Source organism: Synchiropus splendidus, chromosome 11, assembly GCF_027744825.2.
Source record: "Synchiropus splendidus isolate RoL2022-P1 chromosome 11, RoL_Sspl_1.0, whole genome shotgun sequence".
Classification (NCBI taxonomy): Eukaryota; Metazoa; Chordata; class Actinopteri; order Syngnathiformes; family Callionymidae; genus Synchiropus; species Synchiropus splendidus.
Genome location: NC_071344.1, coordinates 12,452,647 through 12,479,164, shown reverse-complemented (window position 1 = coordinate 12,479,164; position 26,518 = coordinate 12,452,647). Strand labels below are relative to the sequence as shown.

Genomic DNA, 26,518 nt, shown 5'->3' with positions numbered 1-26,518 from the left:
CTTTAGCTGCAACTGAATGGATGGAGGATAGGCTCCTGTGAGTCAGAGACCTTGGTTCGCAGTCAGACATCGATGGTACACTCTGCTTCAGTTTGAAATGAGAAGAAGAGTTCCAGTGCCATGGATCAGTCAAGTGTGGTGGAGAAAGAGCTGAGCCAAGAGGCAGGGTTCTTGCTTTACCCAAGAAGCTTCTCTTGTTTGAGGTCACAAATTTTAGTGGAGGTAGACCTACATGCCTTTTCTCAACTTGGAGTCTGGACCATCTTGTAGTCACTTGAGCTGTGGTTGAGTTTTATCAAGGAGTATGGGGTGAAAATGACCCAACAGTCAGGGCCACTCAAAATACACAAGTATTCTCTAGTACTTGCCATAAGTGAAGAATATCAGGACTTGACTCTCGGTGGTGTGAATAGAGCAACGGTAAATGTGTGTCAATGTATATCTTGCCAAATTTTCTTGATAATAAACCATGGTATCAAATTGTGTTTGACCCCTGACTTTCCCCAAACTGATGTATGGATTCCTTCCTGCTTCCCAATGTCAATATATTACGCCATGGGAGTGAGGGCAGATTAACTGCTCCCTCCCCATTTCGCCGATATTTTGATCTACTCTGGAAGCCTATTAGGAGCAAAAAACATTTGGACACTTCTCAGTCTCTACGTCACAGCAAACTCGGGGGTCGGATTGGTTTACGCTTGCCATCAGAGTTCAGACTTTTTTTAACTGAAAGTGCGCCCGACTCACTCCAAAATACGTCCCCTGCTCCAATGTTGTGGCGCGTCAATTTGACTTTGCGTCTGGTGTGAATGCACCTTTATACTGTGTGAATCAGACACTCCAATGTCCCTTGCTACGGTGATGTCAGTGATGGTCTGAATGGTGCTTTAAAGAGTGGGTGAGAAGCTCAGACATTTGGAAGAGACTCAAAGTCCTGCTGGGTCAGCTGACCTGGATGACCTTTTGAGGATGCCCAACAGGAACAAGGTGCCAGGATATAGTGGAACTAGCATTTAAAGGTAGCATCTAACGCGGGCTGATATTTGCTCTATGTGTTTTATTGATTGAAAACACACACCACTGGTTTATTGATATTCTTCTCTTCCATTCAGAGCGACAGACACAACCTCTATTTAAATCTGATTAAAGTGCACTCAAACCAACTTGAATATTTATGAGTGGAACAAGATAAAATGCAATTTACATGCAATCAAATCAGGGCTTAAGTTTGAATCCAAAAGACAGCATTAAAGCAAAATGCCTGCTTTCACTCCGACGCTGGAGAGAATTGATCTGCAGTCGAACTCGGTCGCGTGTGAAATTTCTTCACTTCAACAGGCAATTAATTTGTCAAGGACTCCGACTGAGAGGTGCGAGGGCATTTCTGGCAAGTGTTGTCGAGAGCCCTGGCAGCAGACACACTCGGCGGCAAATGTACTGCGCTGCACCTCCACCAGTCAGCACTAGAACGCTGCTCTGACTCAGGTCACAAAAAAACGTTTCCATTCTTTTATATTTTAGATCTGCAAATGATGAAAAACATTTCAACAGGTTGTAACACAAGTTACACACAGTAGTGTTGCGCAAGGACACAGCACTCACAAGATCCTCACACACGTTTGATTCCAGATTATTATTATTATTATTATTACTATTATTATTATTATTTGATCTTCAGATGTCATGTATGAGAAGGTGGTCCACTCCTACAAATTTCCAACAAGTCGTCTTGGTGAAATTCAAAGGCATTTTCCTTGGATTCTGCAAACAGAAAGGAAAATCCCCAGTGAGAATGAGCCCAGACAGAAACCGTTGTTCAAGTGGTGGAGTCAGGGCGCTGTGTCACAACAAACAGGACATGATGGTGTTAGATGCTTTCAAGCATGAGGCACCAACAGTCCTGTCAGAGAGGCTCCTCCTGCTCCGGCTCTGGGTGTCATGTGTGATCTATCAGTCACCTCCAGGCACCGACTGGCCTCACACTGTTGTGTTAGCTTGTCTTGCGCAACATCCTCAAATTTGTATTTGAAACTTATACCTTCACCTGGTAAATGCGTCAGGACACTACGCTGGAAGAAATACAGGAGATAGTTTGAGGCCTGATGGAGCTTGTCAGAGCCGCTATGGTATCTTGAAATGAAATTCTTATCAGCTACTTATCTCTTTAGGGCAGCTCTTCGTGCGTCTGCCTTGTCCAGTTCTCCACTGTACATCCTCCTGTTAGATAGTAACAAAGTCCTTTCTTGATAGTATCACAGTGCTGCAGGGGAGATTTGAAACCTGAAACCATTGCCAGCAAAACTCAGCATTGTAATTGAAGGTTGTTTACGAATTTAGATGTATTTCTGACACCATCTTGAGGGAACTGAATAATACAATATTAAAAGAAAAAATGTGGAAAAATGATGCTCATCTTTTATATGATGTTTTTTTTTTAATTCCAAACAGTTTTTGTGTTTTCCCTGTTCCAAAACAAGGGAAAATATTGGGAAATTTCTATTGAATATATTTATTCATTTTTTTACATGTTTGAAACAATACCATTAGAAAGAAATAGCGTACAAACAAAAACAAAAGTTCTGTTTGGATGTTTTTCTCTGGACGGAGGCTGTCCAACGGCTGCACAATGACCTGTCTGAAGTCTTTGCTTCAGCTGTGTCAAATATTTTGGAGAAAATAGGGTGAACAAAACAGCTGCTGCTGCTTTGTTGTTGGCAAAGCTGTAAAATGATAGAACGAGGAATTGACACGACACAGCCTCTCGGAAGAGGCAGATGGAGTGAACATCCAAAGGCGTCGCAGAGACTGCTATGTTTATTTCCTATCAGAGAGTCAGTGCTGCGATGACCGATCGACCTGCATGCTCTGCACAGTTCCTGTCGGGGAGGTCGTCCAAGCAGTTCCGGTCGCTCTCCATAAGCGTGTAGCCTTTATGATCGATCCAAACATAATAAACAACAAATAATGGTGGTGTTGATGACACCTCTCTCTGATGAATGGTAGTGACCACTGGCTAAAATGAGGTGCCGATGGAGGATGTCCACTGTGCAGAAGGTATATGGACCGTTTCAATGGTGTGGATTCCTGCTCTCCTCACTGAGCTCCTATTAGGTTTCATTCAAGTTCGTTTCAGATTTGGTTTCACTGGCTTCCTGATTGTGGTTTGTCATGAACATTTTCAACCAGATGTGTCAAACCTATGACCAAATCTGAGCCAGATATTACTGCGCCCTCTATAGTTCACTGAATGAATCTCTTCTTTGGCACATTTTTATGACCTGTGCCAAGTAGAAAATCTGCAGTTATCAGTTGGAAAAATAACTCAAAAACAGATTTTCAATCAAATCTTCAGGAAATGTTGAGCAAGGGACATCAGACTTTGGTAGGGTATCGGTTTACCATGGCTTAAGGTTAGGCTCCTCTGACTATCTCCTGTGTTTACTGTGTGTGTTTTCATCTAAACTTTACTCTTCTCTACAAATGATGTTACAAAATGCTAGAAAATGCTGGTAGACATGAGCTGCTGGGTGGATGGCTCTGGTGTTCTCTCAGACCTTTCCTATCTGACCTTTTACTGGAGTAAAGAAGCTTTATTGCCAAATGACTCAGGTGATCCTTGGCAGCTCAGTAGTTATGCCCATTACTGCGCACATCTCCGTGCCTTGTGTTCACTCACACTCACTCACCTGACTGCTGTGTTGTGAGCCAGCTCCCCTGCAGAAGAAGGTAGACTTCATGCAGCTCCAGAATCGACAGCCCCCCTGTACATGGCTGTTTTCAAATGGCCAATCATCCGTCTTAAGCTGCCTACGTAAACGTCCCTTATTCAATCCTGTGGGTCAATTTATCTCCCTAATGACGTCATTTTCGATCCCATTCCGTGTATATGTGCTCGGAGTCAGACCCAATAATGGTTGCAAATGTTGCTCCCTTTTGTTCGCAGCACATTACACACCTTTTAATGCACAGGCTTATTATAGACAGCGCCATAACTGTCGTCAGTGCCGGGCCACAAATGGGCTGAAATTACCATCAGGTTCTTTCACTGAAGCTACATGGAAGGCTGACGCCGCATTTATAACGGATTGTGTTTTTATACGTCACTGAGCTCTCGTTTGAAACAGACCTTTTGACGATTAAAAACCCACTGGTTGCAATATGATGTACGCACTGCTGCGCTCCCTCCCTCTCAGCTCCGGCTCAGATGTTTACTTCATGTTGACATGGAAAATATTTTAGGGTGAAATAGGAATGATTCATATATACACACCCTGCCACTGTGCTCTGTGTTTGTCTTTAAACTTCACTTTTCCCCAAATCGTGTATATAAGCTGCGTTTAGAAGGAGCCATCAGTGCGAGCCCGGGAGAGAGGCGACCAACAGTGGATTTATTTCCTCGACTTTACGCAGGAATGGAGCTTGACTTTGAACTTATCCCGACGGACCTGCGCTGGACGCCGATGGGTCATAACCTTTGGAGAGCTCCAGTTTCTCAATGACTCTTTCACTGAGGATACTTGGATTTCGGACCTCTAAAGATGAGCTGAAGAATAAGGTTGTAGAATGGCATGGGCGAAGGTATTTCATTCCTCTTGTCACCTGTATGCGTGTGTCTGGAGTGTGTGTGGATGTTTACACACAACAGCAGTCTTGCATGGGCCCACTCCTCACTGGAGCAGTGGGCATGACGACATGTCTCCAGGCTCGACGTTCTCTGCTACCGTTTACTAAACAGCCTTGATAGGACATGACTGTTTTAGTAAATACAGAAGGCGCATGTGTTTGTGTTTTGGGTTGATTTAGGGCATCAGGACAGTTAGCTATCACTTTAGCTAGCAATAAAGAAGGCAACATTGGGGAGCCTTAACCAGAACAGATTTATGGCTTGTCACACTTTGGAAGATTATGTGTGAAATCATCTCTCAATCACCTCTTGGATTCTGGATTTTTTTTGCGGTAGAATCCCCTCTTGCACCGGAGGTTGGCCATAATCCCCCTCCGTCTCAGTTTATAATGTAAACAACTCACAGTCGTGTCTTGTGCCACACACACACACACACACACACACACACACACACACACACACACACACACACACACACACACACACACACTCATAAAAGATCTGTCTGTGTGTGTGGGCACATTCCGTTACCTCGGCAGGTGTGCCACGAGCCAGGCGGCAGGTGGAGATGAGGATTTATTAGATTTTAATCGTATCACTGTTGAGCAATAATTCTAGCGCCTGTGGCAAGAAGCTTCACTGCTCCACTAGATGCTACTGATGGATGGATGCTACACTCTGTCGCAGGGAGTGGATGTGCAGAAGTCTGAGACCTGGTTGATTGTTTTAAGGCCCAGACGTCCAGACAAGGCTGATCCCAGACCTTCACAATACAGTGGGGACTAGACTCAGGCCAAGAGCCAGGCAAGAACAGGACACATTGAAAGTCTTACACATAGTTGGAGTCACAACTGGAGTCACTTTTATTTTTACAGCCCGGCAAGGTCTCGGAAATGGAATCGTTTCAGACTAACTTTCAATGATTTTGGCAGTTCTTTAAAAATTATAATTTTCTTAATATTCGTCACTATTTTAATTTCAAATGTCACTTGTACAACTCCTGTTTTTTGCCTCATTATTTAATATATGCTACTCATAGTTACATTGAAATTCTAATTTAAAACATGCAGACATGATTTTTTTTTGTGTGAAAATTTCTGTTGCCATGTTCAATAAGAATGAAAAGCTGGTATTTATTTTGTCAATGTATTCATGAACTGAATAAAATGTCAAAATACATTTTGTTCCGACCTATTTTTTCTCTTAAAGGTGATCAGTATTTGGTACATTTTCATGACTGGTTTAAAATAGAAAAGCAAATAACTCTTTTTTACAGTATATTTTATTGATAATTTATTGAGTTTTCCAATCAGGTTAAGGTTTGTGGCCTCAATCCCAAGGAGATTTATTTGCCCACTCCTGTTTGAGTGGTTGAGATAAGACAGCAGAACAAGACCAATATTGACTTTTAAAAGTGCCACCTCTGATTTCAGATCTAGATTGTTTTTAAAATGATTTCTAATACTGACCGATTTCGGAGCGCCTGCTTTTCTGAGAAAATTGTTGGTTCGGATATTGTACAAATGCAATATTACAAACGCACTCAGAGAGCGCAGCTTCAGCCAAGCAGCTCATATCCACCCCAGGTCAGAGTTTCACCCAGAGTTAGGAACGTAAAACTGCATAAAATGAACATTTGTTTTTTTAAGAAAATGAAACCCATTACACATAATAATAACATTCAAATATATTTACTCAGTGTGGAATGTATTTATTTCTGCAGCAGTTCCCTGTGAGACAGGTAGACGCCTGTATAAACTAGAGGGGTCGCATCTGCAGCACCAGCAAGAAACTGCCATTTCTACATTCTGATCCCTAGAATAGAATTACAAGAAGCCGCTCTGAGGAACTTCCAAAACACAAGACTTAAATCCCGCTGGTTCTACCGTTACTTATCTGGAGAGCTCCACTCTCCCTCTCACCTCTCGCCATCTTTGGAGGGATTACCCGTTACAAATTTGCATCGATTTTAAACTGTAAGACGACAGGGCAGTGATGGCTGCTGTAAATGGGGTCTACAACCAAACCACTGTGATGTTTCTCTTGGCAGACTCACTCAGGTAAAAAAAAAAGAAGAAAAAAAGTTCTCCTGCTGGATAGATAACGCCGCCCCTATTCTTAATGTCACTTCTTTCACCTGCCTGCAGAAGTCTGGGCGAGATAACAAGCAACTGGTTGCACAAACCAAGGACATTTAGACAGAAAGAGAGAAACCTCAGGTGCTGACTCTTATTATCTCTGCAGCCCTTCCCCTCTCGTGTATCCTATTCCCTGTGTAAACTCTATATCTGGAGGGTGAGCCTCTTTATTTGCATAGGAATTTAGCTCACAATTTCCCCGAATGTGAGCTGAGGTTTATAGTAAGTGAGGTTGGATGTGACACACAATTAAACCAACAGTCTCTTCAAAAATCCCTGTGAAAATAACAAAGTATTATGAATGGGTCGAAAGCAAACTTTTGAGATCAGTTATGCAAATGCCCGGCCGGGCGACCCAGCTTGCTCCAACACTTTGTCAATTGTGCCAGATTGTTAAATTCCACTTGATCTAAGTTTGGCTTATCCATTCTCTCTGTCTTTGTGTCTTTCTCCTCTGTGTTTAGTGTAAATGGAGGTCATGCTGCCTGTGTTTCAGGGTAAATAGAGGCCCGGGGCTGACACCGATCAAAGGGATTATAATTGCTTACATCGAAACAGCATGTGCATTCTGTGACAATTAGCCAGCAAAACAAGTGACCTCTGGTGATGCTGGAGTGAGAGCAGGCAGACGCGGGGCGGCTCATCGCTGTCACCACGCAACTAGGAGAGTGGACTAAATGGCACACTCTCGATCTTTGGCGAATTTCAGGGCTTTTCAGTGGCTGAACTTTACTGGCTAACAAGACGAGCACCACAGATGGACAGGAAGCTTCACTAACATTCCCCACTTTTTATTTATTCCATTACAATTATAATTTACTTTTTTACCCTCTAAATACATACCATTATACTAGCACATGAAATACTTAAGTTATCAGATCGTCTTGTGTGCTGCTTTCTTAATTTGTTTCTTGAATTTGTTGCTCTTTTTTTGTTTATTTAAACTTACATTATTTAATTATATTCTTGTGGTTTACACTTAATTTGGGATTGAATTTGATTTTTTTTCAATAAACTTCAATTGTGTCCTTCACAAGTTTCATTTTTAAACCATCATGGACTGAGTACAGCATATCTGACCTGTATGATGTATGAGGTTTTGGCTGATAAATCCTATTATGGATTTATTTTCTGGTTATCAGCTCACGAACAACTTCAAAACTCCTTCATCCAACATGAGTCTTATTCTAAATGATCAGTTTGTGAGACCAAAGTAGAGGAACAACATTTAACAGTGTCCTTTGAAGCCCATTCCCCACATCAGGAGAATCCAACTCTATCACTGACCATTACCCACATGTATGGAACAGTCTGCTCCTGGTTCATAATAGGAGGCAATATCAGTCTGTCTATGACCATCGACTTCATAATAAAAGAGATGCCCAAATACACATTGCCATTTCATCCCTTCCACCTTTTGGATGTTCTCATTTTGCCAGAAAAAAATCCATAATTTCCATGTACCAGATGCATTTGAGTCCATTCACTTATAGTGCACTTCACAAATTACACTACAGTTTCACTTTGATCCAACCATAAGCATTTAAAGCTCCTGCAGGCCGCTCACTGACTTGTAGGGCCGGATTTGGCCCACAAACCATGACTTTGGCCCAACCTCCCTTTGTGATCAAAAACATAAACCATCACGTTTTAATGGTTATAAACTGGTTTCAAATCTCATTTCACTGGCTTAACCGGGGTTCTGTTTCATAAAATATTGCTTGATTGTTTAGTAATGCTCTCCTGTACGTTGCAAATCATAACTTTACTAAAACAACTAAGGTACGTGAGACAATACTGTAGTTTACAAAAAAAGTGATTTATACTGACAAATATTCATGTTTTACCTTAGCTTTCCTCATATTTAGAGCCTGGATTTCTCAGTTAGAGAAAAATAATGAAACAAAAAACTTTATTCTGTGTTGTGTTTTCTGTAAAGTAAAATCAAAATTATTTGTGTTATGGTTTCAAGTTTTACTGTCTTCAACGCACTAATTTTGATTAATGAATTACTGGAGGAAAAAATATTAATTCATGGAAATAACAGAACGTATGAACTTTCTTTTCGAAGGAACATTTTTCAGTGCACCAACCACAATCCTGTATAATGTGAGGTCACAACCAGAACATCCATGAGGAAGGAGACTGAAAGAGACCTATGATGGATGGAAATTTAAGTATAAAATCCTTCAGAGCAGAAGCACAACACATGTTCTGTGGTTCTGATTCTTGTAATTCATTATTAAGATTCAAATTACTCAAATCAATATCTTTAATAGAGTCCCACCTTTATTTATTACTTTGCTTTTCAACATTGTGTTCAATATATTGTCCAAATCTTATTGTTTTAGTAAAATTAGGGCAGCATTGTCGTCGATCCTGCGTCTTAGTGCGACACTCCAGCCTGCAAATGAGTTCATTGATCTCCCTAAAACAAAACGGGTCGCGGCCGCTCTTGCATTTAGTCAGCAGTATCTGCGGAGGATGTGACAGAGAAGGATTGCCGTGTTTGGTGTGCGAGCATGGGAATGCAGATTTTCAGTTAACTATCCATCACACATGGATCAAGTTTCACCCTCATGCAGATTCTAACTCTCCTGGTCATCACTTTCCCCCGACACGACTGTTTTCTGTCACTGTGAGAATTTATTAGACCGACTTTACTCACACACTATTGATCAAGAGCTCAGGTGCCACTGAAAGAGTCTTTTATTTATATAAAAACAGGAATCACACAGGAAATACTTTAAGTTATGAATACATGTTGACCAACAAACCAGTAGTATAAATGAAGAACACAAACATATGTACAATACTTGAGTTACATATATATATATAAAAAAGAGGACAGTGGTTCTGCATTGGAACAGGTGTCTTTTCTAGAGAAGCAACACTGTTTGTAGACAAAGGTTGTATCTGGCTGCTCTTCTTGTTGTCGCTGATACCATCAAAGAATCACAGGGAGCTTTGTGGAACGGCCTTGCTTCAGCACATCGGATCTGTTAGTAATGACTCAGATCTGATAGAGACTTGGTCCAGATTTAAGCTGACTGTGGATCTGATAGCAGGTCTGGTGGCGGTTGACGGAGTTGACACTGTTTCTTTACTGCTGAGTCAGCCGTTCCTGTGGGAATCAGAGTCTTGCTACTCATCCGTCACACGGTAGTGATATAAACTGTCGCAGTCAGCGCAAACATACGGCGACTTTCAAGGCAACAAGGGGCGAGGAGGGAGGGGGGGTTAAACTTCTGTACCCTCACGGTGGTAGACGATTCCCGCCGAGCTCAGCGGAGGGTAAAAGTGCCCGCTGGAGTTGCTGTACTGGCTGAGGATTGGGCTTGTGTACCCTAGGGAGGTGTGGGTGGGTGAGGAGGAAAGCACAGGGGGGGCTGTGACTTGAGGGAGCCACTCTGAGCCCGTGGAGTTTGAAGAGAAGCTGCTGAAGGTTCCCGGCTGCGGGAGCCGGTGAGCGCTGTCTATGGGAAGGTTGATCTGCAGGGGCCTGCTCAGTCCATCGCCCCCCACCTCCGTCGCCGTCACGCCGGACATCTCAGACAAGAAGCTGCTCAGGCAGGGAGCAGGACCTGACGACGATGGGGAGGGGATCCTGTCTGGAGAGGGGGAGATGTTGAGGGCAGGGTGCTTTGGGCTGCCCCTTTCACTGTCGCCGGATTCAGGGGCGCCGGCGCTGCTGTCGCTTCCATTGAGGGAGTCAGACTTTCTCTTCCTCTTGCGACGAAAGTTGCCGTTGTCAAACATCTTTTCACAGTTTGGGTCCAGGGTCCAGTAGTTGCCCTTGCCTGTAAAGACAGAATAGCATTTCTGTTAGAAAAAAAAAAAAGGAAAAGAAGTTTGATTCTTGAAATGGAAACTGGAACATAACATACCCGGGTCGTCCTCGTCTCTTGGCACTTTCTTGAAGCAGTCGTTGAGCGACAGGTTGTGTCTGATGGAGTTCTGCCAGCCAGCTTTGCTCTTGTTGTAGAACGGAAAGTTGTCGGCAACGTACTGGTAGATCTGACTTAATGTGAGTCGTCTGTCTGGTGCGCCGTGAATTGCCATGGCGATCAGAGCGGAGTAGGAGTAAGGCGGTCTCACCAGCTTCATCAAGTCTTCTTGGGAGGGCAGAGAGAACCAGCTCAACTCACCACCAGGCCCGGCAGCGCTGGGTCCCAGGTACGGCCTCTGCATGCCGTAGTGCTGAGGCACGAAGGGAGGACCGGGGTTCCCGGGAGGACCGGAAGAAGCCAGGTAGGACGCAGTGTTGATCCCAGAGCTGTTGAACCAGATGTAGGGATTCGGGGTGGTGCTGGTGTAGTCGCTCAGGTCGTAGGAGGTCGGCGTGGTCCGCTGCGGGCTGGGCAGGGACGGCGGAGGGTAGTAGCAGTCGCTGTACATGCTGAGCTCCGGGGGCTCCTGGCCCAGACTGGGGAACTGTGGGCCACAGCGAGGAGGAGACTGACCCTGGGTCTCGAACGAAGACATGTCCCAGCAGCTTCTTCTCGGTCAACGTCACAGACGGTTCCTCAAACTGGTCGAACACGGGCAAATGTTGAGTCCTCAACAAGCACCAGGCTCCTCTGGTCTCTCCTCTGCTTGCCCTTGCTTTATGTCAAGATGTCACCTGTCATACCTGCATGACACCGCCCCCCTGACGTGTGATTGGCTGCCACCTCAGGTGAGGCGTCTGTTCCTGCTTTTTGTCCGTTTTTTTCCGACAGTCAGCTAATTCTTTTCCTCCAGGGTTTCTATTTCTCAACAACAAATTTCATTGTTCTCTGACGGCAAGGTCTAGTGTGTATTTACAATTTTATTATCACTGATTCAACTTTATGAAAATAGGCTTGAACAGTTACTTGTAGGACTTTAATGTTCTGTTGCTCTTTATGTATTTGTGTATGCATTCATTACCTTAAATATAATTTGATACAATTACAACTATAAATTGTAAGTGTTAACAACCACAATTTCGCATATAAAATATTTTCAATTGTCAAATAAAATATATACATTTAATTAGTCATTCAACTAAAATACTGCAAATTATGAAAACAAATATATCTTTGTTGCTGTGTTTTGTATTTTCAATTTATTCCACTTTCAATAATATTTCTCACTACTGATGACATTTCATTTTTTATTAATGGCACGGCAGTTATTTTTTTTATTTTCATATGTATATATAGGTGTTAAACTTGGCATTTCTTCAAGTAATGCGCGATTATAAAATTATTTATTTTAACAGGTGGGACGACATTTCGTGCGGATTTTTACGTCATCTTCACAAGACGTCCGTAAGGTACGTCACATGGTCAAGTTAACTTAAAACTACTTTCTAATTCAGCGTGGACAAGCCTCCATTGTAAGTTACACTCATATTTCACAGCGGTAGAAACACGCCGTGCAGTTAATTCATGACCAAAGTCATCGAAAAAGTTGGTATTTCTGTCGCTCTTTGTGTTGACGAGGTTTGTTAGCAGGTTAGCTGCTGTCACTCAACAACCAAACGGCGCCATGTAGCTAACAGGTTGCAGGAAAATGCTCGTCACACATGTATATACACGTCATATATATATATATATATACATATTCGTCATATATAACGATATAATTTGTACATTTTGAACGAAGCGGGTGACGACTGAACGGCTAGAAAGGACTTGGTTTTGATGGTAGATGACCGACTCGACGCTGCCACTTGAACGGCAGAAGACGAGTGACGGAGTCCTGGAACTGAACCAGGAGCTGGAGCGGATGGTCGAGGACGTTGAAAATTCATCAGGTTTTGCCTTCACCTCTCGTGGAATTTTGCTCCAAAGTCTTGCGTCACCCACCTACGTCCTCGTCTTGACCCGCAGTGCGACTCACCTGGATGGCTTACGACCTGGCTGCACTCCGGACGAGCCCGGAGATGTGCTCCGCCATGCGGGAGCTGGAAGAAGAGTTCCTCCGGTGCAGGGCAGCTGTCATGGGGGACCAGGATCCAGACCAGAAGGAAGACACTGAAGGTCAAGTCAAAACAGCACAAGCGACAAATAACGACGACTGAGGTGGTTTCAATCATTTTCAGCATGTTTCTGTTCACGGTCTTGTGGTGACATTTATTATAACTGGCATCGCTGTTCACAAAAAGTTCTGTTGAGTTCATTGAATAAAGCATAAGTGACAAATTAGTTGTGGTTTAGTTATTTATAATTTCAAATCCCGACTTATTTAACTTGCTTTAATCTTAACACTGTTGAACAGTATAAAAACTATTGTTGTGCTGCGTCCTGTTTTCAAAATGAAATATTTTAGAGCTGCAACTGAAGTTTTACTTCACACTGGAAAGTGCTTTGCAGTTTAAACAGAACACATTTTGGAAAGGTTCTTATTTTGATGACATTCATGATAAAGGGAAAAGCCTGCTTCATAACTTTATTATCATATTCGTGTTGCCGACCGACACGTACAGAGGTATGAGAAAATATTGATACCCTCAAATCTCGCAACACTCGATGCTGCAATATCGCAATATCGTGTTGATATTTTATGCCAGCTATATCAATATTTAGTACATAGATACTTGGATATTCAGCTGCGTTTGTGATGTGTTTTCCTTTCCGTACAACTTTTGTTGATTATGGGAGCGGTTCAATCCTCTGAAGGAGTGTGAAATTTAACCTAACTGGACTGATGTCATAACTATAAACTCATTTTCATGCCCATGACATTGTGCTGCATTATCTGAGTTCCTCTTTGAGATGATGGCTCTTATTACGACGTATTTCTGGACTTGGACTGACGCAATATATTGCTATGCATTGTATCACCACTCCTGTACCGGGATACATATCCCGGTACACATACATATCCTATTGCAAGATAATTGCCAATACGAGAGACGAGTTATATTTACTTAATTCTGAACACGTCTGTCTTATGACTGTTGTAAATGACATTATTTTGGTGTATAGGTTGTGTTCTCTACTTTGTTTATAGTCAATTCAATTGTATTAATTTTTTAATTTCCTCAACGTTATTGATTGCAACAAACATGTTGAAGCAACAGAATACAGTGCTTTCCCCCCAGTTTCAATCACGACATGACTGAGATTCAAATCGTAGTAAAGCTTGTGCACGACTGATTGTGGTTGAGTTTATTTTTTGAAATCATGATTTGATGACTATTTAAATTATATGAAATGTTTTTATTTTTAAATGGCATCTTTATATTGGTTCACTTCACGTAATTTTTCTTACATTTTAAATGTATCCAAAGTAAATGATTTTAAGGCACAGATCACTCATGGATTTTTTTGTACTTAGTTATTTATTTTTTTAGAGTAATACATTACATCTAAATGATTAAATAGGAATAGCAGTACTTTATTTATTCATGGCCTGTCAGACTGCCGTTCCCAAAGTAGCTTTACATGCAAAGCAGTTTCTCTTCCAAACTAACTTCATGTGAGTTGTTAATGCAGCCTAAAGCAAATGTGTGTGAGCTGCAGAGTTAGTGCTCTACGATATGATTTATGATTTTTGACCTGGCTGTTTTTCAGATGGAATCCACTGAGAAGCACTTGAAGCCAAACACCTCTGTAAACGTCGACCACATACTCAGAGAGATGGAGACTCTGTCGAACAGCCTGCATCAAATGGCGGGTAGGTGTGAAGGGTTAAATCATCTTAGCTCCTAGGGATTCCAGTAAGCATCAATTATTTTAGTCAGATAACCTGGAAGTGATTTGCAAATATGCAAATCATGTCACATTACTGATCCTTAAGATGATAAATGCTGATAAAGAAAAGAGAAATTCAGTCTCTCAGTCCAACTGTTGTACATGGCTGTAGAGTTGCATCGAGGTGTTTGATGGCTGTCTGTGCTGATGGACAGATAGCTGTAACTGAAGCATTACACTGGTGGTTATCTCTTGATGTGAGGCATGTTACATTTTTTTCCTGCCAGGGGGGACATCGAGAGTACAGCAAAACGTGTGTTCGTTTTTGGCTGCTCAGTTGAGTCAGCCAGAGCTAACTAGGAGGCTTCTTTTATGTTTTTCAGAAAACACAAAAAAGCCTTGAAAGTGTGAAATAGCTTTCATCAACTAAACCTGTTTCATCAAACAAATTACCGTCTAATGTCAATAATGAAAACATGAAGAACTTTTGGAATAAAAGCGTTTTGTCAAGCCTCTTTCTTTGGTACAATGCCTGACCTTGCAGTGTTTGTGTGCCATAGCAACGTTTAAACAGCAACCTTCAAAAGCAACGGCGCTGCTTTTTTGTCTGGCTGCCAAAGGATTTATTTGTTTTGATGAGCGTTTGCAATGTCGCAACTTTCATTCCCGTCAAGAGTCTTTCTGGCTTTTAAATTCTGGACGTGGTCAGTGACCCTCTCTTCTGAGATCCTTGCGAAAAAGTCGCCGCCTGTCATCAGTAGTCAGACTTCTGCCGTCAGAGACAAATTAAGTGAAATAAGCTTTCATCAAAGTGCTCCAGTTATTATCTGGCGAGAAAAGGATCACGCAGGGTGCTGCCTTTTAAAAGAATCAAGGCTGCAATCACTGCTTTCTGCTCGCGAAGGTCACCTGGTGGGACGCATTAGAAGCTCAACTGGTGAAGGCTTTGCTTTATAAAACAGGAGAATTTTGGAAATAAAGTATTGAATAATTTGATGAAACAAGGATGTTGTGCTCAGGGACGAGAGCAGCTGGTGAAGAACGTGTTACATGAAGTCATTTGGAACAGTAGCATGCACAGGTCCGCTCGCGGAGCGCCTCAGCCTGAGCAGAGGAGGCCCGCATTAGTCAAACCTGTCAGGGCCGATTGTCCTCAAACATGCTTCACCTGGGAACAAATTAGCTGTCGTCATTGTGCCCCGAGCTTCCTGTTGCTCTCCCTGCTGCTCCCTCATCAAGTTCAGAAAGATAATGTAATTCTGCCTCCATTTCAAATGTGCAGGGACGCGATTGCAGCTTTGTCTTTTAATAATACTTCTAATGATGATGATACAAATTTTCAAAATTCATTTTCCTCCACTTTAAGGTTTAATTTCGACTTGCAGATGCCGTTTCATATTTGGGACCGCTTTCATGCTGTTGTGTTGTCAGCTGTAAAACCTTCCCCGTTCCTCCCCGGCAGCGGAGACCCAGCGGTGGCAGTGTGAGCTGATGGCTTGTGTTGACCACTCTGAGAAGCTGGCGCCGCCACACACCCCGCGGACCCCACAGAAACGCCCCCGAACCTGAACACGGCTGGCTGGCAAAGATCTGCGGTACGTTTTGCAAAACTCCATGTAAAAATTATCCCGAAACAAGTTCATGGTTTTTCCTGCCACAATCGTCTTAATGTATGTCCCGGCGTGGGTGCAGTGGACCCTAACTTTAGTGCCTCTGTGGGTTTGATCAGTGTCGGCGGTGTGTGCATGTAATGGGCAGTCATCTCGGCTGCCCTGGGGGAAAGTCTGCAGAACAGCAGCACATATAAAAATGACAGGGACCTAATGGTGCAGTGCAGCACCTCCCGGGGGTGTGACTGGAGATGCTATCCAGGATGGATTGCGAGTGGACTTGCAAACTTCTCTCTCTGTATAATTGCGCCGCCGTCCTCTTTCATTCTTATTTGGTCTCTGATGTGCAATCAGCAGTAATTGGTTACTGATCTAATGTCCTGAATTTAAACCCTCAATTAGCCTTTTCATATGTCTCGCTTCCCTGTCTCTTCTTATTAAACACACAACAGCCACACCACTGAGAGCAACCCACTCCGAAATAATAATTCTGATGAGCATTTGTGAAGACAATTAGACAACAATCTCACCCTGCAGAATATCTGCGTCTCAACTGCTGAACCCTTTAAGTCTGATGTCAATAAAGTAGCCGATTATTAGTGTTTAATTGTTGTTGTGGACGATGAAAATGCTGGTTGATGTGTTCTTCAGGTTGCTGAATTATTTTGTTTTTATCTAAACACCGCCATCTTCTGGCCGTGTTTGAAAGTGTTCCAGTGCAGTTCTATCATCCAATGCCTTGCGCTCACCATATAAGCGGGCAAATATAGTTTGTTTTACATGTTTTAAGTTGTGCGTGAGCGAAGAAAAGTTCAAATGAGTGGAGGGGCGACCTTTTTTCGCATTTAGGTGGATGTTTTGATAGTTGCTTTTCGTTGCTTTATCGAGGTCTATGGCAGACCGAGCACCTACATACCTGTATGTTTGATGTCACACTGAACCCTAGTGGAGAATACTGTGTATAGCATACTTTTACTAAAGCAAAGACCTCCATGCACGAGTTTAGAAACGTATATATTAGTATGATGCATTTCAATTTGCCTTCTACGCTTTGTTTGTAATGCAATGAACAAGTTATCACTCGTTTCAGTAACAATGTTTTGTTCTATAAACATGTTATATCAATTTATCAATCAATTAATTTTGATGTGAAATCTACCTATTTCAATTTTCCTGACAGTCACCCCGAAATGGTATTAGAATAAAGCATCTGTTCCTTCACACAACGTGTCCAGTTTCTGAGACATTATTCTAAAAAATGCATGGGCTCTGTTTGATAATGTATGGTGTCACAAACCTCCCTTTCAGTCTCCCTCTGGAGGATTTTATCAACCCCAATTTGGCTCACATTAGCTGACATTTTCATTCCTATTTATCGGCCTGAGTGCTGCAGCCGGTGTTGCAGACCGTGTCAGATCTTGTATCCCGGCTGCAGGCCGTCTTGTTCCTTTGTATCTCACACCCAGGTGACAGAGGAGGGAAGTGGGGAGCAGGGATGATCAATCACACTGGAGTCCCCGAGACCCCCGGGCCTGTCTGGGTGAACAAGGGAGTACTCCCGGGGGGGTCCTTGTGTGGCAGATCACCCCCCCTTCTTGACTCTTCCAATCTGATTGAAAACTTTCCTCTTTGTGAAAGACTTGCTACTGTAGTTGAGGAATTAGGAACAGTTTTCTGAGGTCAGGCTGTGCCTTTTTGAAACGACCTATTTTTTTATGGAAATGCATTCACCTGGGAACTAAATCTGCACATTGCTTTTATTTTAACAATAGTGCTTATTTAGCTTTAGCGCTGAGCAGCTTCCTGATCTTGGGTTGCTGTTTAAGCGCATACTTGAGGTCAGATGTTATTACGATGAAGTAAAAATTACTATCAGAAATAATATAAGAAATTATGAGGACTGTTCTTCTCTCTTCTCCTTTTCGATCCCTGAGATCAAGTTCATGATGAAAGAATTGTGTGTACGTTTGATGTGGGATGCAGATAAATTCATTCATAAAACAAATACATTTTTAATAAGAATTTCCAATTCTCTTGGCAAGAATTGTTTTTGGAATTTTGCACATCAAACATGCCAATACTGATTTATGTTTTTACGTTTTATTTGCATTTATTTTTCCTGTGAGAGTCACAAGGCTTATAGTGAAACATTCTTTTAGCCTCTCTAAGCCATCATTGAATTCAAATTGGTGTTGTTCATGTGTGTGCCTTAAGAGGTGCTGCAGACCTGCATTTGGCTAAAATAGATTTTTTTTTTTTAAGTTCTTTGGGTCGGATTCTTTCTATTTTGGGAGCACTGTGGAATCGACTAATTGCCCCCAGATAAGCAGCAAAGGCCCCCCAGTGGAGCCAAAAACTTCATTAAAACCCAGCAGGGCATCATGGGAAATACAGTACTTCCACTGGAACAAACAAATGGGAGGAGAGAAAGGAGGGGATGTTTTGCTGTGTCCCCCTGTAGCAAGATGTTCTTGTCATTAACATCAAGTTTGCTGGTGTTAAACATTTGGGTTTATACCAGCATCCCCATGTTGTGATGATCCCTTTAGTTCTGCTATCTGCATGAACCGGAAAGGGCAGCTCACACCCCCGTCCCCCTTGGGTGGAGGACCCCCTGATGAAGGTAATATCCATGCCATCACTGATTTAACTGTGGCTGTGGCAGATTTATGACACATCCAACTGAGAGGAATATTTCAGCAGCTAGAGGGGGGTGGAGGGAAGCAGGCCTGCATGAATGCCTCCTCAGACAAGCCGGGCCTGGTGGGTGGGGATGGTGGGCTTCCCCAAGACCTAATTACTTGCAAATTATGAGATTAGAAATCAATTCAGGCGGAACAGCAGTCACGCTTGTTTATATCTGCCTCCTCTTCACCCGGGAAAATGAAAAGTGTAAGTTTAGGAAAGCCACTTCCTCCATACGCTTTGAAGTGTTTCTCACATTTGCATTGCCTGTGGGATACCGAGGGCGAGGTAGCTGCGCTCAAAGTGATCAGAGCACATTCCCTGCTTCTGCCGGTGGAAATACATCCCTAATTTGTCTTTCAAAGTTCTGTAGCTCTTTGTATCTACGCAATACACGTCGACATCAAAGTCCAGTGGTGGATCAACACCCGGGTTAAGGTGTGAAGCCAGCCATGTTTTCCTTGTAATCCTCTGTTAAATCTATTCACTGTATTCTCATTCTAATGAGCCTAGCTTGTCATGAGTGTGCTGTCATATAAAGTCCCGGCCCCGGAGCTACACGTCGGCAGAGAGGAGACACACAGGAGCTGATTGTTATCCTCGGTTTTATTAGATGATTCACAATGATGGCTCGCATCATAAATAGACAGACGACATTGAAACATACAAGTGCAAAACAAACAAAACACAAACTTATCTTACATTTTCACCTGCTACTTTGAAACTCACAAAATGTATCTTACAAAAGTTATAGTCTTACTCATCATTTCAAATCACATTCTGTACATGTTAGTTGGAATTTCCGCATTTTATCTGGCAGTGGTCACAGTGAAAGATGCCTTCAGAAGAAGTAGAATCCTCAAGTCTACCATTCCAGGATTTTGTCATGTTGCCCTTGAATCCAGTCCAGCAGATGTTACTTATATTCTGCTTCAACTTGTTTCCACTTTACCTTTCAAAATAAAGGTTACATACCGCTAATACAAACCAAGGAAACAGATAAAAATCAAAACTGTTGTGTGTAAAACATGGCTTGTCAAAATTTTACTGAACTTTCCCTGCTGCATAAATTCTTTTTTTTTTTCTTGTATTCCTCTTTCCAGAACTGAAGTATTTAAAAAATGTGGACTATGTTTCAATTTAATGTACACTCTTTCTTTTCTTTTTCTTCATTGCCATAAAAAGCCAATTATGTTCAAGCTATTTTTAGACGGAGACTAAGTTTATTATCTTTGTCCACTGTGGTTGTTTTTCTGTCCCCTGTTTCTGCGTCTGTAGCTCTGCGACTCGCCTCCTTCCCTCCGTGCACACACGTGTTTGACGATCACCTGAGAGCAGTCGTCACAGTTCACCCTGCAGCACCAGTGGAACTTGCAGTTGCAGCTGCTCACCACCTCTGTCCGCCTCTCTTCCACCTTCAGCCCACATTCGTGGCAGAGTCTGCGGCAGCTGCGCCTCTCCCACTGGGTCAGACCATCTCCATGCTGCACACATTCCCGACCCTCGGTCCCATATAGACCCAAGCTGGTGTTCTTGCGGCAGTAGTCCGGAGAGTCCTCCAGGTAGATGAGGTCGGTCGGGGAGATGCTGCTGAACGCGTCCACGATACCACCCCTGTTGTCTGCACTGTTCCCAGCCTTCAGTCGCTTTTTGTCGATGTCCAGCTTTTGAGCCTGACTGTGCTTGACCTTCAGATAGTTGCCGATCTCCCTAAAATCCGACACTTGTGCCCAACAGGTTTTGAGGCTGCAGCTCTCAGACATGCCATGGCACCGACAGATGCGTTTCATGGTGGCTTTCACTGCCTGTAAAGAGAGACAAATCCATCACCGTCTGTTGAAATATGAACAACAATCCGAATAAGAAGCAGCAGGAAGGTCACTTACTAATCGACCGGCTTCGTTGTTGTGCAGATTGACAGCTGCCCTCGAGTCCTGACCCGTCTCTTGGGCATCTACATACTGTTTGGAGATTCTCTCACCAAACTCCAAGTTGTCACTGCAGCCTCCCCACAACCATCCACGTCCTCCTGTGCCATAGAAAATAGAAAACCATCAGTCATATGTCCCAGTTTAACTGCTTAAGCAGCAATAAATAATTCCAAAAATATCTGTTTTGCCTTCAAATCGTGTAGCCTGACACAAAGAACATGCTTATGAAAATTGAAGAACAAACTACCTTTTATGACAATAAATGAACCAAAAACTACAAAAATATCTGTGATATCGGAAGGTCTCGTAACATTAGGGCAAACAAACAAAAAATATCAGTATGGTCTTTTAATGCATTAACTTCATACCAATACTTTTGTTATTCAGATCTTAAAAATATTAAGTATTGCACCTTTACTTTTTCAAGCACATAATGAAATATTGATTGTGATCAATTAGATAACCTTAATTATGTATTAGAAGGAATGTTTTGAATATATATGGTATATGAAATCCACTGAAGGGCTGAAAAAGGCCCCACAGACCTTGCTTTGCACCCCTAACAGATGCTTCAATTTAGCAGAGCATTTTCTGTATAAAAATGGTGCGTGTTTCCATGATAGCAATTTGAATAAAACTCACCGATTTTTCCGTTCTTTGAAACGTCACAGCCACAGTTGTCCAAGTCTCCCATACTGCAGTTCCTCGTTAGAGTGTACATGACACCCGCAGCGCTGATGGCGTGAACGAATGAAGTCTCTCTAGTGGCTGCAAACGATGGAACATGTTTTAAGACTCTACTTAGTAAAATGTAATGTACAACGGTTTCAGATGAAAACTCACCTCTTCTCAGCCCTTTAATCTGCACTGCGCTGTCGGGGCAGTTCCATCTGTCCCACGTGAACTGGTGCTTGCACTCGTCGATCCCACTCTGCGTGCCGGCCTGTACGCTCCCGGCGTAGGTGAGATAGGCCTGCGAACCAAGCGCCGCGTCACTGAACTGCCCTCAAACTGCGCTTCTAATTGCTCTAACGTCAGGAGGCTTACCTTCGGTCCCGTCATGAGAAAGTTACTCGCCACCCTGTCAAGTAAATATTGATCAGTCAGCCGAACACGTCATGCGTAAAACAAGCGCGGGAGAAAGTCTTACCATGCGTGTCCCGGACGAGTATAATATAGGAGCGAGAGAAGGTAGATTAAGGAGTGCATTATTTTTTCAGGCTGGTCTGCTGCCACTTTTTGTCTTTGGAGTGAAGAACAAATGGGACTCTTGTGTTTTATCCCCCGGGTTGCAAGGACCTGATTGGATAACGGGTGTAGGAAACGCCTATATGCGCACTTCAAAGGAGGTTTAGGTGATGGAGAATTTTTCTTCTTCCCAAAGCTGCATGACACCAGGAAACCAATATACAATAGTCTTTAAAAAAAACAGCAACACTGACATGGTATATAAAATATTTATTGTAGCAATAAAATAAAATATAAAATAATGTGCGGATTCAGTGTTTAAATAAAGTGTTTGCGAGCAGTAAGTGCGTTTCATGTGAGACGGTGATGGTGTCTGTTAGCGCCTGCTGTGCGCACGGCGATGCTTGCGCTTTGTCTTGTTGTGCGAGCTTTTTCCGGCGTCCCTCCGCGCGCAGTAATACTTGGTGACGACCTGCGTGCATTTGTCGCACTTGACCGTGCAGCACCAGTGGAACTTGCAGTTGCAGCTGCTGACGACCTGGATGCGCTTCTCCACCACCTTCAGGCCGCAGTCGTGGCACAGTTTGCGGCAGCTTTTGCGCTCTTTCTCAGGAATTCTTTTGCCGCCCTTGACGCACTCGCGGCCCTCAGTGCCCATATACCCCATGCTCTGGTTTTTGATGCAGTAGTTTGGGGAGTCCTCCAGGTAGATGAGCTCCGTGCGCGGGATGCCTCGGATGGCGATGGCTCCTCTGTTGTCCGCGCTGTTTGCGGCTCTCAGCGGTTTCTTGTCCGTCTCCATCTTCTTGGCTTGTGCGTATTTGATCTTCAGGTAGTTGCCAACTTCCCTGAAGTCCGCCAGTTGCATCCAGCAGGTTTGAATGCTGCAGCTTCCAGACACTCCGTGACACTTGCAGGCCTTTCTCATGGTAGCCTTGATGGCCTGATGAGAAGAGAAAATAAAAGGTTTCACTTTTTGCGCACACATTATAAACTCAAACTATTCTTAAATCATCTAATTTAGCTTAAATTCATAATCACAGCAGCACTTAACTCGTATACAAACGTAAGTATTTTTTCTTTTGTTAAAAATGTGTTGGAATTGTATCTTACCAGTCGACCGGCCTCGTTGTTGTGCAGGTTGACCGCCGCCCGGTAGTCATGTCCATCCTCCAGCGCGTCCACAAATTGTTTAGATATCTTCTCCCCAAAAGCCGCGTTGTCACTGCATCCACCCCAGATCCAACCTTTGCCTCCTTATGAATAAAATAGAAGACGATTCATCATTAGTAGTGTCCAAACATTATTTGTGGGTGTTGTTATCCGGATTTTTTAGCGCGTAAATGACATTTACCTGTCTGTCCGATTCTGGAGTCATCGCATCCGCAGTTGTCAAAGTCTCCCATGCTGCAGTTCTTCGTGAGCGTGTGCATCACTCCAGCCGCGCTGATGGCGTGCATGAACGATGTCTCTCTTGTCGCTAAAAAAAATACAAAGGCAGAATTAAAACCTGAGAAAGACCACAGAAATCCGCGTAATTACGCACCGAGTTCCATGCTACTCGTGCGCTTTACCACGTGACAGTGGCTTTACGTTACTTTTTTCGACTGTATGAAATATGTCTTACCGCTGCGCAGGCTGCTTAGTGTTGACAACTGAAGCGTGCTCTCCGGACAGTTCCACTTATCCCACGCAAACTGGTGTTTGCACTCGTGTATCCCACTCTGCGCTCCCATTTGCACGCTGCCCGCGTAAGTCAAAAAAGCCTGTGAAATGAGCGAGAACGCAACGTTATGATCAAGTCGATCACATTTAAGAGTTAAATGTGCCTGCATTTGGGCTGACTTACCTTAGGTCCTGTCATGAGGAAGTTGTTCGCAGTCCTGCAGAAGGAAATGCGATAAATCCGTGTGAGAGAATTGTCTGGTTAAATCTATGAAATCAATCTAGTCAGACACATACCAGGCTGATGCAAAGTAAATCTGACATGTCAGATATGGCAGCATCGCTGTGAGGAGATCCAGGGGTCCCATGGCTGCTGCGTCACAGTAGGTATCCAGATGCGATTGCTGGAGCAGGAGGAGGCGACTGAAGTCCAGACTGCAGGGTGATGATTTATACGGCCGCCTTTGATTGACAGATTTGTCAGACAGGTTGTTGTGAAAGGGCGGATCGTGATTGTCCCGGCCCAGAGACAAGTAGGTGCCGTGGGTGGAAAAAAACGCACTTCAAAGCGATGACGCGGCCCCCCGAACTGCCCCCCCCTACTCATTCACCTGTTGTTCCCAGGCTCTGCTTGCTCGCATTTCCCGCCATTGACAGTTCTTAACTCATTCAAGCCTGAACGTAAAGTACACGCGGTAACCTCACAGAATTTGAATCGAACTTCCAATATTTATGAAGGTGCGCCGCTTTCTGGGACACCTTTTGGGAGTTGGCACCGGTGTCCCGTGGGGTCCACAGTGACGAGGAAGCCATAAAGTCTCTGCGCAGCAGCGCCCACAGTCATGTAAATCCCTCTTCACACGTCACCGACATTGGCAGCCTCGTGATAATAGGATGATGCATGTTTCCCTCACAAAACAAGCCGGTGTGAAAACAGTCTGGAATTTACAGGGATATATTGTTTTTAACTTTTATTTTATTGTGTTTTTTAAATCTATATTTCCTCATCGTTGTCAATCACAATCGATGGGATTATCCTAGTCCCATCACGATGATCCTCCAAATCTGACGAAGCGATCGTTAACACGTATCCCACCAGTTTCGTGGGTTAATAGCTCCGAATGACAGATTTAATAGAGCGATCCTCATGTCAAATCCCTGGTAAACCACTCATAGCAACAGTCCACTCATCGCTCAGGACAATGGCGGGACGACAGGGCGAGTACCCCCCGAACAATACAGGGGAATTAGAGGTGAGAATAATCCCCACTAATTACACATCATCCACGTTCACCGCAGCGATGAGTGAAACTATATGCGCGCGGATCAGCGCCAGGGATTATGATTAAAAATCCAGGTACACGCCAATGGCTCTAAAATGGGCTAATAACAAGGTCACAATGGCCGTTTAACTCTGGGGAGGCTTTTCACGTGGGTGCGGGATGGGATGCCGTAAAGAGGTGAATGATGACGCAATGACACAAAAGTCTTCATTCATGATCTCGAAATGATTATTAATAAACAGGATCCACGTATTGGCTTCATCGCTGAGGACACTACAATCATGAGCTACAAATGATACGCTCAGTACTACGACGACTACTACTACTAGTAATACTAATAAAACTGTACATTCCACAAAATACGACTGCAACTAATATCTTTTACTTTCTACAAATTTCACTTCTACGACCACTAATACTACCACTATTACTATAACTACTACAGCTATTTATTCCACAAAATACGTCTGCAACTAATATCTCTTACTTTCTACAAATTTCACTTCTACGACCACTAATACTACCACTAGTAATATTACTATAACTACTACAGCTGTTTATTCCACAAAATACGTCTGCAACTAATATCTCTTACTTTCTACAAATTTCACTTCTACAACTACTAATACTACCACTATTACTATTACTACTACTACTACAGCTGTTTATTCCACAAAATACATCTGCAACTAATATCTCTTACTTTCTACAAATTTCACTTCTACAACTACTAATACTACCACTATTACTATTACTACTACTACTACAGCTGTTTATTCCACAAAACATGTCTGCAACTAATATCTCTTACTTTCTGAAAATTTCACTTCGACGACCATTAATACTAACACTACTACTACTACTACTACTACTACTACTACTACTACAGCTGTTTATTCCACAAAATACGTCTGCAACTAATATCTCTTATGTTCTACAAATTGCACAACTATTAATGCTACCACTATTACTACTACTACTTACCAAGCCTAATGATACTTTTACATGACTTCACTCTCACTACTACTACTAACCACTACTATTTCTGGCACTATTCTTGCCACGACTATACTACTGCTGCTGCTTTAAAAAACAACTTTAACTACTTCAGTTACTTTAAAAACTCTACAACCTGTACTGCTATTGCTGACGTTGCCTTTACTCATGTAGTGATACTTCCGGTAGTATAAATACTCGTACTGCCACTACTGATACAGTTACTACAATGATGCTTTGACTACTACTAATACTAAAACAACAACTACTGTTGCTGCTCCAACTAATACTAACCCGACTACGACGGCTACTACTTCTGGTACTACTGTCACTAATTTTACCACTACTAATGATACTACTGCTAGGCTTAATGATTTTACTGCTACTGACACTGCTGTGCTTGATATTGCGACTATATGTGATACTAATGGTAATAATTCTACTACTATTGCTATTATTACGAGTGCTGCGATGACTAAAGTTACTACTGCTACATCTAGTACTACTGAGTTTTCCATTGCGAATGATTCTCCTGTAGGCGTTAATGATACTACTACTGATGTTGCTGCTCACTCTATGGCGGTTTATATTGTGGCTAGTCATAATATTATTGCTGCAACTGCAAAGACGACTACAGTTGCTGCTACTACTAATGTTACTACTACTACTAGTACGTCCAGTAACAGTGATATTGACACTATTATTGGTACTACTGATAGTGTTGATGCCAATGC

The 26,518-nt window shown here is 42.9% G+C and overlaps 3 protein-coding genes and 1 long non-coding RNA gene across 4 annotated transcripts; 1 reads left to right on the top strand and 3 right to left on the bottom strand.

Moving 5' to 3' along the window:
- Positions 1 to 9,462: 9,462 nt before the first annotated feature.
- On the bottom strand, positions 9,463 to 12,689 carry foxi3b (forkhead box I3b). The gene is made up of 2 exons (XM_053879014.1): positions 10,650 to 12,689; positions 9,463 to 10,562 (listed from the first exon to the last, which is right to left on the bottom strand). The coding sequence occupies exons 1-2, from the start codon at positions 11,245 to 11,247 to the stop codon at positions 10,003 to 10,005; spliced, it is 1,158 nt and encodes a 385-aa protein (XP_053734989.1). The 5' UTR covers positions 11,248 to 12,689; the 3' UTR covers positions 9,463 to 10,002.
- LOC128767180 (uncharacterized) lies at positions 12,055 to 17,237 on the top strand. Its single transcript, XR_008416094.1, has 3 exons — positions 12,055 to 12,124; positions 14,307 to 14,409; positions 15,889 to 17,237. It is a non-coding gene; the product is annotated as an uncharacterized LOC128767180 (long non-coding RNA).
- A 2,093-nt stretch (positions 17,238 to 19,330) lies between these two features.
- Positions 19,331 to 21,888, bottom strand: LOC128767177 (protein Wnt-8-like). Its single transcript, XM_053879015.1, has 6 exons — positions 21,803 to 21,888; positions 21,700 to 21,733; positions 21,496 to 21,625; positions 21,295 to 21,420; positions 20,608 to 20,750; positions 19,331 to 20,526 (listed from the first exon to the last, which is right to left on the bottom strand). Exons 1-6 carry the CDS (start codon positions 21,859 to 21,861, stop codon positions 19,948 to 19,950), a joined length of 1,071 nt encoding a protein of 356 aa, XP_053734990.1. The 5' UTR covers positions 21,862 to 21,888; the 3' UTR covers positions 19,331 to 19,947.
- Positions 21,889 to 22,216: 328 nt separating this feature from the next.
- LOC128767051 (protein Wnt-8a-like) lies at positions 22,217 to 23,873 on the bottom strand. Its single transcript, XM_053878749.1, has 6 exons — positions 23,803 to 23,873; positions 23,690 to 23,723; positions 23,468 to 23,606; positions 23,195 to 23,320; positions 22,954 to 23,096; positions 22,217 to 22,783 (listed from the first exon to the last, which is right to left on the bottom strand). The coding sequence occupies exons 1-6, from the start codon at positions 23,871 to 23,873 to the stop codon at positions 22,217 to 22,219; spliced, it is 1,080 nt and encodes a 359-aa protein (XP_053734724.1).
- Positions 23,874 to 26,518: the final 2,645 nt, after the last annotated feature.

Coding starts and splice junctions, on each gene's coding strand:
- foxi3b (XM_053879014.1), bottom strand. CDS start 11,247: ATGTCTTCGTTCGAGACCCAGGGTCAGTCTCCTCCTCGCTGTGGCCCA. Junction 10,563..10,649: donor AAGAGACGAGGACGACCCGG/GTATGTTATGTT, acceptor CTGTCTTTACAG/GCAAGGGCAACTACTGGACC.
- LOC128767051 (XM_053878749.1), bottom strand. CDS start 23,873: ATGGGACCCCTGGATCTCCTCACAGCGATGCTGCCATATCTGACATGT. Junction 23,724..23,802: donor ATTTACTTTGCATCAGCCTG/GTATGTGTCTGA, acceptor TTCCTTCTGCAG/GACTGCGAACAACTTCCTCA. Junction 23,321..23,467: donor ACTAAGCAGCCTGCGCAGCG/GTAAGACATATT, acceptor TATTTTTTTTAG/CGACAAGAGAGACATCGTTC.
- LOC128767177 (XM_053879015.1), bottom strand. CDS start 21,861: ATGCACTCCTTAATCTACCTTCTCTCGCTCCTATATTATACTCGTCCG. Junction 21,626..21,699: donor TTCTCATGACGGGACCGAAG/GTAAGCCTCCTG, acceptor CTTGGTTCGCAG/GCCTATCTCACCTACGCCGG. Junction 20,527..20,607: donor ACAACGAAGCCGGTCGATTA/GTAAGTGACCTT, acceptor CTCTCTTTACAG/GCAGTGAAAGCCACCATGAA.